Source organism: Tauraco erythrolophus, chromosome 8, assembly GCF_009769465.1.
Source record: "Tauraco erythrolophus isolate bTauEry1 chromosome 8, bTauEry1.pri, whole genome shotgun sequence".
In the NCBI taxonomy this organism is placed as follows: Eukaryota; Metazoa; Chordata; class Aves; order Musophagiformes; family Musophagidae; genus Tauraco; species Tauraco erythrolophus.
The window spans coordinates 14582404-14594056 of NC_141472.1; the positions used below are offsets into that span (position 1 = coordinate 14582404).

Genomic DNA, 11653 nt, shown 5'->3' on the forward strand with positions numbered 1-11653 from the left:
CAAACAACCGCACTTTTATGTGCAGAGACTTGTAATCTCACTGGGCTTCCTCCCAAACGAAGTACATGAATGTATTCAGGCAGCGATATTTCACAGAAATTAGCTGTCAGCCTCAGTCTCTAAGACGTTCTGAATGTGCCACTCAACCCACAAAGGTTGAAGATGCTGTCCTTTGAGGGGTTGCTGAACAACACTTAATTCATTTGCAGTTAATTCAGCTTCTTTTGTGAAGTTAGACTTTGGGGGAAAGTGGAGAACATCTCGATAGACAGCAACTTTGATACTACCTTTCATCACCTGAAAGCTCTTGCTCTTCCTTTTAATCTGTGATTTTTTTCTTTCTTCCTTTTGCTAACAGGGGAGTCTGTGCCGGAGTACCAGATGGCTTTCCAGACAGAAGTCGGAAATCATCCCACTTTTGAAGATATGCAAGTCTTGGTGTCTAGAGAGAAGCAAAGACCAAAATTCCCAGAAGCATGGAAGGAGAACAGCCTGGTGAGATAGAATATTTTCAAAGAAACAATCATTTATCCAGCTATAGAGTGTACTCACTTCTTAAAAGCTACTTTTGAATACATTTCTTTTTTTTTTTTTTTTTTAAGTATTTAAGGCTTGGCAGCTGCTTCTGTCTGGACTACTTTTTAAAAACTGAATTCAGTATTTAAGCCATTGACTTGAAAACTAGATTTCTTTTAAGGAAAAATACGATGACTATTATCAGATGCTGAAGTGTGATACACAGAAGTGTGATACAGAGAAGATAACTTGTTATATTAATTGTTAGACAGTATCTGTAGTATTACGCATGAAGTGCCCATATGTTTTCTGTATGCTGGATGAGAAACATAAATGCATTTTCTGCCTTTTGACATAATATAATCTAATAACACTCTAAAATAGTTGGCAAAAATGTAAGTATACTCTTCCAAAACTTAGTTCCAAAATCTATAAACATTGTAATAAACTTTTTCTGAAGTTGTATAGTCCTCAGAATTTGCAGAGGCTACAGCTTCCAGCAATTATTTCATTATAAATACATTAGAAATTTTATATGGCTTCATTTGATCTGCAATTTTTATTTTCAAGACTATAAACATAGTAATGTTGTTTGTTGTTTTGAATTAGCGTAGCTATGGCTTAGAGCCTTGCTTGCTGCTGCAGGCCAACAAGTTACGGCAAGTCAGCTGAACTCTGGTAAGAGCCTGTGTGCTTGCTTTGATCCGCAGCGAAGGTGAAGGAACGCGAATCCCCGGAGCTTAGCGAAGGTTGTTTGTCTTTTATGACAAGCAAAATGAAATGCAAACAGTTACTGGGTTCCACCTGATACATGGTAACTTGTTTAAGCAAAAATAGCTTGATCATGAGTATGAAATTGATGTATTTGACTCTTTTTTAAAAAGATACTTCTAATTATTCCCTTACTGAAATTATGCCCTTCAATCTTCAGAGGCTTTGCTCGTTGATAAGCGTGTAGGTTCTGTGCAGATAATGGGGAGCCTAAGGCTTCGGCTGTGCTCGTACGTGTAAATATGTATGAACCACTCTCAGAGAGGAGCGTAGCCTCTAGTACTAACACTGTTGTAAAACATGTAATTGAGTTGAGAGCTTCACTGAGAGGTTCTTTTATTACACAGTTTTGGCTAGCCAGTCTTAGCAGGAGGAGGAAGAGAAAAAAAAAAAAGAAAAAAATCTACACCCAAACTATATAGGAAATCAGGCAGCAACTACTTTTACTATAGCTGTGTTGGCAAATGCAGTGTTGGAAGAGCCAAGCTTGACAGCTGGTTTTGAAGACAGTTATAACTAAAACAGTTCAAGAAAGGTGTTTTGTTTTGCGGACTACCATTTTAAAAGTTAATTATGTTCTAACAAGCTGATAGACCCCAGGATTATTAGACACTGAGCTAGTAATGATTCTCATATTTAAACTGCCTAACACATTCTTTGTGTTGTCACTAATTTTTTTTTTTCCAAAATTCAAAATGATGATGATGATAAGTCCAGCTCTAAGGATGGATCTGCACCATTACTTTAAGAGAAAAGAAGAAAAAATAAACAATCCGTAGTTCTGTCATAGGTATCAAACAACCTACTCCACTCTATGCCAGTCTAGGATGACATCTGAATGAACACTGTAGGGGAGATATTGCAGAAAACTGAGCTCCAGATAACCTTACCCTGGACCGAGGTCATAACCTCCTGTATCTAGTGCATGGGATAAAAGACTTTTGTCTGTTATTTAAAGTTGTGCTGACATGTTGGGTTATAACACTTCCATGCAACTTCATCTATTAGAGAAATGTATTTGCTCTTCTAATTTGAGAAATACAAATAAAAAGCAATATTTTATTTTTTTAGGTCACATAATTAAGGCGCTCAAAAGATGTGGAATCCTAAATTTATGGTTACCTATGCAGTCTCAGTCTGCTTCTTGAACATACACATTGTGATACAGCAGTACTGTTATTCACAGTATAAATCAACAATCTGAGCAGACGATATGCATAAAATAATCCAAGGACTATAAACTGAATTGAGATGTTAGCAGCATTCTTGTCTCATTTGCCAAAGCAGGGCCCAAGCTTGACTTCAAAGGTCAGAACTGAAGGATATTGATAAGAATAATGCAGATTTCCTGTCCCTTCTATCTTTTTTATGAATGCTAGAACTTGTAAATTGTGTGTTTTAGTATAGATCTCTTTGAACCTGAAATTAATAGAAAACATATTACTGTGGTAAATATGAAGCTCTGGAACTTCAGTTTTAACTGTCTATACAGTCATCACTGTGCTCCTTTCGTGATCCTTCAAACATCAAAAGGAAAGGATCTGCTAGAACAGAGACAATATTAAAACACTGGTGAAATTTACTGCTGGTGAAACCTTTAGGGGAGAGTCTTACAGAGGGGTAAGACAGGAGATTAGGGTGTCCGCTGACTTAGAGATATGTCTAAATTGCGATTAAATCAAGTCCCAACAGCTGAATGAAGGGTGTTTATTCTGGGAGAGAAAATGGATCCAGTACACTGTCCTGTCATTGTCCTTGAGGGTGCTGTTAGACTCATGTTTCTCTGCTGAGAGACGTGTAGTTGCTTAGCACCTCTTTGATCTACTGTGGGAAGGGAGAGAAAAGATTTGCTTGTGTGGGAGCTCATCCCCACCTGTGCATCCATAGCTGCATCACTAAGCTTCAGTGACTTGCCAGATGCAGGCGATGCCAGGAGCCTGCTCTGTGGGTGAGGAGCTCTTGGCTAGCACGCAGAGCTAGTCCTGGCTTTCACTGCCAGAAGTGAACAAGGCGTTTCTGGCACAGAGGCAGTCAGCAGGGCCGAATGAATGCCTTAGTATCCAGCTGAGACTATGCACAGTCGTTGGTGCTGGAGAGGTTAAAGCTGGGCTGTAGATGTGAGATGCTCTGGCAAACCATATCCTCTCCACGGGCAATAGATTGGCAGCAGAGGCCAATAAAAGTCCTCCTGTTTTTTGTACTCCGGGTGTTGTGGAGGTAGAAGTGTTCAGTGCTCGTAATTTCAGTTGTCTCTTCTCCAGGTCTCTGACCATATGGCAGCACGTTTTGGAGGTCTTGAGCTCTAATCATGACTGCACCATTCACCCCACAGTGGGATCCCAGGAAAGTGTGTCTGTTTCTGTTTCTCCATCTGTAAAACAAGGGCAGCAATGATCTCCTCCCATAGCGCAGACAAATTCACTGATAGATACGAGGCGTTTCGATGTTACAGTAGTGAACAGAGGAAGAAAAGCCTGATGAAATGAGCAAGGCTGTGTTATTTGCATACAGTGCAAGGAAGCAAGGCAGAGACCATTAGCTGAATTGTGGGGATAACAATGACAGCATTTCCAGAATACCATCAATCCTCAGCACACAGCTTTCGTAAGATAGGGAGAGTGAGCTGAGCATGCATACATCAGAGAGGGCTGGCGGAAGGTTGTATGGACAATGATGAATGTAGTTTTTCCTTAGTAATTGTCTTCCTAGTTGGTGTGTGTGTGAGGTATGATAAATTAGTCCTGCATATTGCCAGTTTTAGGGTGAACTAGCTTTGAATGAAACTGTCTATCTTCTCTTTCACTTTCTCACCAGCTTGTGACTATTTTCATCCGTACAGAATGCTGTCATAAAACAGTAAATTAGAAGCGTAATATAAAGGGAAAATAATTTAAGATAAAGGGGTTTTGTTTGTCTCCTGGCAGGCTGTGAGGTCACTTAAAGAAACAATTGAAGACTGTTGGGATCAAGATGCTGAAGCTCGACTAACAGCACAGTGTGCTGAGGAGAGGATGGCAGAACTCATGATGATTTGGGAGAGAAATAAATCAGTTAGTCCAACAGTCAACCCTATGTCAACTGCCATGCAAAATGAGCGGTAAGAAGAGAAAACATTTGTTTTAGTCAGCAGTGAATGCCCAATGCAGTGCTCAGCTCACTCCAGGAAGGAAGCTAGAGCATGCTGCTAGCTTAACATTTATGCACCCATGAAGTGGGTGTGTATTACGTGAGCTAGTCTCCATATGGGTATTGTAGGACATGATCCTGATTGCTTGTGTTCTTAAGATCTGCTGTGTGTCCCCAGAATGCAGGCACCTTCTATGTAAACAACTGTACTTCTCACAGAGGGGCCTTTTAAACTGAACTTGGGCAAACTGTCCAAACAGGCTAGCAAAGATATGAAGTGACTATCAATTGTCTTTAAAGACTCTTGCTAAATGATGCATAAAACTTCTGTTTTAAATGTTAGTCTAAAAACTGTGAATTTGCAGGCAATATGAGTTCAGGCAATCACTGAGTCTCAAACCATAGTTTTTCAGTTAAAGAACCGCAGGGCCGTTGTTTAAGTCGTCGTTATTCCAACCCTAGTGAGAGACGTGCTGTGCATTCTCTGCTTCTGTATTATCCAGAGGGAGTGAGAATTTGCAGAACTGACATTAGTGCTTAGTAGTATATGCTAGAGATCTGGATTTGAGAGAAGAGCAATGTTGCTGCATGTGGCAATGTTTATTGTAATGAAAAAAATTATGTTCAAATTGTCGAATACCTAAATTGTTAAAATAATACGTTTTTTTCATGGTTTAGGACCTTGTGACTTTTTCCCAGCATCACTTTCTCCATCTTGTGTGTTGAGTTCCTGTTGCCCTCCTTCAGCATCACTTCTCTGCAACTAGAGCAGTACCTTAGCAGTGAACTGGACAAACAGCATATTAGACAAATAGAAGACAATTACTGTTATCCGACTTAGTTGTATAAATAACATCCATGATGACAAAATCGTTGTCCTAGTAAAACCACTTTTCTGCTACACAGGATTTTTCAAGGAAGTTACCGAAGGATCTCAGTTTATACTATATCTGTCCTTAGTTTGTGCATGAAAAGAAACAGAAAGACATTCAGCTCTCTTAAATGAGAAGCATTATAATAGAAGGTGATTTTAACATATATGATCTTAATATCACTTATTTTTTCTTAAAGGAACCTGTCACATCATAGGCGTGTATCAAAGATAAGGCCATATCCAGATTACTCTTCATCTTCCTACATTGAAGATTCTATTCACCACACTGACAGCATAGTGAAGAACATTTCTTCTGAACATTCAATGTCCACCACACCGTTGACTTCAGGGGAAAAGAATAGAAACTCCATTAACTATGAGCGGCAGCAAGCGCAAGCTCGCATCCCTAGTCCTGAGACAAGCGTCACCAGTTTGTCCACCAATACTACCACCACCAATACAACTGGCCTCACTCCTAGCACTGGCATGACTACCATATCTGAAATGCCTTACTCAGATGAAACAAACTTACATACGACCAATGTCATGCAGCCAGGTGGGCCCACCCCTGTTTGTCTGCAGCTAACAGAGGAGGACTTGGAGACAAATAAATTGGATCCAAAAGAAGTGGATAAGAACCTGAAAGAAAGTTCTGATGAGAATCTGATGGAACATTCACTTAAGCAGTTTAGCGGGCCAGATCCACTCAGCAGCACGAGTTCCAGCTTGCTTTATCCCCTGATAAAACTTGCAGTAGAGGTGACAGGACAACAGGACTTCACACAAACTGGCAATGGTCAAGCATGTTTGATTCCGGATGTCCCATCTGCTCAGGTCTATCCTCTACCCAAGCAACAGAACCTTCCAAAGAGGCCTACTAGCCTCCCCCTAAACACCAAAAATTCAACAAAGGAGCCACGGTTAAAATTTGGTGGCAAGCACAAATCAAACTTGAAGCAAGTGGAAACAGGAGTTGCCAAGATGAACACTATCAATGCTGCAGAACCTCATGTCGTGACAGTTACCATGAACGGAGTGGCTGGGAGAAGCCACAGCATAAACTCTCATGCTGGCCCAACCCAATACGCCAATGGCACAGTGCCATCTGGCCAGGCAACCAGTTCAGTAGCGCAGAGGGCCCAGGAGATGCTTCAGAACCAGTTCAGTGGAGAGGATAGTCGGCTGAACATTAATTCAAGCCCTGATGAGCATGAACCCTTGTTGAGGCGGGAGCAGCAGGTTGGCCACGATGAAGGTGTTCTGGACCGCCTAGTAGACAGGAGAGAGCGACCACTGGATAATGGCCGAACGAATGCCAATAACAACAACAGTAATCCGTGTCCAGTGCAAGACGCAGCTACAGTCAGTACCCAGAATGTAGTGAGAAATCCTGGGCAGACCCAGACTAGAAGAGCACAGAGGCCTAATTCACTGGATCTATCAGCCACAAATAGTTTGGATAGCAGTAGTATGCAGTGTAAGTGCCTGCAGGACTTGAACAGTTTCCCTGACACTGTTTTACTTAATAACTACGTGTATCTGCTTGAATAGAAATTACTTCTGTCTCTCCTGTCCCTCCTCAAAGCATACTTACTAAATCCCATATAAATTTAATTTCTATCAGCACAATTTCCATCTTCTCGATAAAGTCCTGTCTTCATCAACTCCAGCATGTTAGGTCACTGTCTTCCTTTCACATACACAGAATAAATCTGTCCCTTTATAACCTGTCTACTCTGACTCTAGGAAGGGGAGTAATTTCTGACTTTCATTATTCCTTGCAAGGCACCTACCTTGGCAACTGCAAAGCATATTGAAAAAGCTTCCTATTTCTTCTTTCATGGGCACATTGTACCTTCTTTTCCTTACTTTTCCTCGTTCTCTTAAGAGTAGCTGGCTCTTAGATGCACTGATTGAAACAATTTATTATAATGACTACTTATACGCTTCATTACTTTTAAAGCAATTCATTTTACTGTATTAGCCCAGCCTAGATGGACAGTCAGGCATTCTCTGCTTTGCTATCTGATCTCTAACAATTATAACAGTCCTTCGTCAGATTGCCATGTACATTTTAAAATTAATCCAAGTAATTAGAGAAAGAATCGATTTTAATAGACTCCTTCAGAATAACTGCCTTAAGAGCTTTACAGCCAAAGATCTAAGAGGTTGCAATGGGCCTCTCCTTTTTACAGTAAGAATGTAATCGTGTAGTCAATGTTAAATTAGGTACATCCTCTGAGTTTGTCTTTGGGCCTGTTGGAGCTGTTGGAAAGGCCTCCTAGTGTGCATTGTTAAGAGAATACTCTGTAATCTTTGAAAGGTGCTTGCAAACCTCTGACTATGTGTAGACAGTTGCTGTCATACTAAGTGAAATAATCTGGGGTGTCAGGCATGTTTGGAAAAAAAAGGTTCAGAATCAAACCAGAGCAAATCTTGCAAGAAATGTAGTTGATTATTCAGCAGCCTTCCTTTTAAGTAGGAAACCTTAATTTTTGTTTCAATATGTTGACTGGAGTTGAAATCTTACTGAGGTAAAGAAAAAAATTGTTGCAGTAACTTTAATTGGAGGGTAAGTTAGTTAAAAGAAAGGATTTGAAGGTTATATAAAGTGAAAGTTGTTTTAACAACCAGATTTCTACTGCTGAAGTTTTATCATGATTAACGCTGGTTTTGCAACCCAACATCCCAAATCCTGACTTAAGATCTTAACAGAGAATGGACCATTTTGTCTTCAGGTGAAATGCTTTGCCAAGTAAAGTAGGATTAGGGGACCTATGATTTAATTATGCTATAAAAGTTTAGCCTTCGCCATCCTGTAGTAGCGATGGTTTTTTGTACCTCCCATTACAGGTAATATAAGATACTGTGATTGCAAAAGCCTCTCAAATGTCAGATGCTGATTCTGCTGTTTGATGCCAATGTGCATTCGAGGTAACACAAATTACTTCACTGAAGTAATTTCTGACAGAGAACAGAATCTGACCTCTTGTTTCAGTGGCAGCTACTGTAGTTGATACACCTGTCATGCCTCTGCCACACAGTTGCTTTTGTGTGATGTGACAAGATTTTGTTCTTTTGTTCTGTTCTGCATGAGTAACAACCCTGGACTCTCCAGTCTGATCTTACCTTCCTCGTAATACTATTTTCTACTCTGTTTTTGTTTTTTGTTTCTTTTTTTGTTGTTATTGTCTTCAGTAGGTGACTCCTCACAGGATGGCAAATCGGGCTCAGGAGAGAAGATCAAGAAACGAGTGAAAACTCCGTACTCACTTAAGCGGTGGCGTCCTTCAACATGGGTCATCTCCACTGAGCCGCTGCACTGCGAGGTCAACAATAATGGCAGTGACCGGGCAGTCCACTCCAAATCCAGCACTGCTGTTTACCTGGCAGAAGGAGGCACTGCCACCACAATGGTATCTAAGGACGCAGGAGTGAACTGCCTGTGAGATACTTCAAAAACCGACAAATGACTTTTTTTTTTTTTTGCGTTATTTGAAACAAACATGCAGAAGACATTTTAAAAAACTGCTTTCTCCTCTTGTCAGCAATCCCTACCAAGGACTCGCTTTAAATAGATTTCAGCTATGCAGAGAATTTTTAGCTTATGCTTCCATATTTTTTATTTTGTTTAATTTTTTGAACATTTTTGCACTTTTATTTAGTATCGCTAAAGTTAAGTCTGTCTGTTTTGACCACGGAATATATATATGTGTATCAAAAATGTGGTCTCAAAATATTTTTTTAAAAAAAGTAACAAAAAAAAGTATTGCTGATAATCAGTTTGGACCAGTTTCTTAAGGTCACTAAGATCATAAGCAGACTATAAGACAGGTTTGACTGCAGTGGTGTCTTGTAACCATGTTTTGATTTCTGTGCACAAGCTAGTCTGTATATTTCTATGTTACAAAGCGAATTCTCTTTGAACCCCCTATTTTTCTTGTGTCATGTTGAAATGTGCAATAGTCCTGTAGTTCACAGTATGCTTTATTGAAAAGTGTGTTTCTAAAACTGCCACATGTTCCCCTTTTTGTATTTGTTATTTTTTCCCTGACAGTTAAGCAGTCAGCCGGTCATGACAGTGAACTTTGCACACCATAGCCAGCTTGAAGCAGCTGCCTATATCACATTGTGCTCTGAAGTGACAATGCATGAATTTTCCCCAACTTCAAAGGGCTTTGAAAAAGGAACAAAAAAAGAAATCTGAGCTCAGTACCTTTCTTTTGATCCTTCCAAATCAAAATGTGTTTCCTTTATAGTAGTAGATGCCAGCCTGTGAAGTTCTGAATTACAAAACGTGAACAAATATAAGGAACGGTGTCAGCCATTTTTATAATTTTTATTTTGTGTGCAGTTTCACCCCCTGTATTTATGTAAAACCTTATTTAGATCAATAATGATGTACATTGAAAAATGCATTCTATTCAGAAAACTTAATAACTGTCATACTTAAAAGCTGTAGTGAAGATAGGTTGCGAACATATTTTGTTTACACAGAGGAAATATCATGAATCTTATTTGGCACAAAACGGTTCTGTGATGAGTCACAAATCTTTCCTGATTTACCTCCCTCATTACAGACAGTCTGGGGTAAAATCAGCCTGATTATTTATGCAGGTAGGTGCATCCTAATTGACTGTTGTTGTTGAGCTGAGTTGAAACTTGTCCTCCCTTCAGAGTTTTTTAGAGCCCCTCATACATCTTGTTAAAATTTATTGCATGCTTTTCAAATTCATCGTTGTGAGTGTTTGTGGGGGAGAGTTGGGTTGGGTTTTTTTCCCCTCTGCTTAGACGACTCTTTCAGTTTGTCTACATATTGATTTTAGATGTCAGTGAACATGAATATAGTATCCGTTTAGATAAATTGTTTTTTCACCATCCCAAGTAAACCTTACCTTTTTTTTTAGAATGATTGTTTTTACTGGTTACTTGAAAGAAAACTAATTTCCTTATTGGTCAGGACCTCTTTTTGCCTAAGAAGTATCCTTCCGCCTGAGAAATATTCTTTCTAATTGAAAACAGTTCAGTGAAAACTATTTAGATAAAAAAGATATAACACATGTCAGTCTTTGGTACTGAGTAAAGTTTCATCACTACATCTGAAAACTGGTGATGTTCAAAGAAAGAAAATCTACTCAGCCAAACTCCTATGGCAGGATACTGGCACCAAACTTTCTTCTCCCCCAGCCTGTCTCCTTTCAGCTGCCTGAAACAGATGCTCTATGCTTTCAAGCTCATTTGTTTCCTTGCTGTTAATTTTTTTTCTTTACCCCCCCGAGGTAAACTTTGCCAACCCTCCCCTTCTATATCTGATGATACAACTAGCATAATATATGACTTGCTACATGTGATTCTTGCTGTCTCCTGAACTCCCTTGTTTATGCTTGATTGCTATGATTTTCTCTTGTAATGCTTCTTCATGTTTCTTAGATTCTCCTAGATATCTCCAAGAGATAACTCAATAAATCCAGACTTTGATTAAGTGTAGTTGTAGAAATACAAGCCATGAGACAAGTTTTGGGCTCCCTACGTTCTTTAAGCACCAGTTCCAAGTAATAACTTTTGTCTCTGAGGCGTAATTCTGTTATCCGCCTGTATGAATTCACAGTTATATCTCCCCTCTTCAAAAATAACAGCCTTTCTATGGTTTTACTTCTCATTCACTCTCCGGTTTCCCATCTGCTGCAATCTCGCATCCCAGATGTTGAAAACCTGCCAGTTGCTCAGCTGGGTTTCAAGACCTGACTCAGAATTTTTGGCATTCTGTTCATAATGCCGGCTGTGGTTTTCTTCTCTTTTGGCCTTCTTTGAGTCTCCATTTGAAGTACAGTGTGTTGCTTCGTGATGATTGCTGTATCATACATATTGAAGATTCTTCACCCCTTTTGTTGCTTTGCCTTGCATGTATCATCCATCAGCATTCCAGAATCTGGGCTGAAAAGCGTATTTAGGACATTCTTATCTAACTTGAAACATTCTGGGGAGAGAAGAGTTACTTGCTCTGACTACTGCTTCTTTCTGCTAAGACAGATTTGCACCAGTCTTTCTAGCCTTTCCTTTCAGGCCAATCCTTTGTAAAAAAAATCCAACTTTTTTATGCTCAATGCTATCAAAATCATTTTAGTACCAGATGAAAATGTTCTTCTGCAGTTTTCCTTAAACATTCTTAAATGAAACATAATAGTTTGTTCTCCTTTATCCTTTTTTATATTTGTGATATAGGTATATCACAATATACCCTATAGATTAAATAGAGAAAAACTATTTCTTAAGTAGGAATGAAAATTACTGTAATTCTGCACAGCTAGATGAGATCAGATTAGCAGTTTTGGTTTTAACACTTAATTTAGTAATGCCCTGGTTTTG

General features: G+C 39.4%; 1 protein-coding gene across 1 annotated transcript in view; it reads left to right on the forward strand.

The window, feature by feature from the left end:
* Positions 1–8736, forward strand: part of BMPR2 (bone morphogenetic protein receptor type 2) — a 103968-nt gene extending 95232 nt beyond the window's left edge. The window contains exons 10-13 of the mRNA XM_086615881.1: positions 359–495; positions 4212–4384; positions 5485–6764; positions 8489–8736. Of these exons, the coding sequence (XP_086472007.1) occupies positions 359–495; positions 4212–4384; positions 5485–6764; positions 8489–8736 (1838 nt within the window). The remainder of the gene's footprint in view (positions 1–358; positions 496–4211; positions 4385–5484; positions 6765–8488) is intronic.
* The last annotated feature ends 2917 nt before the right edge of the window (positions 8737–11653 follow it).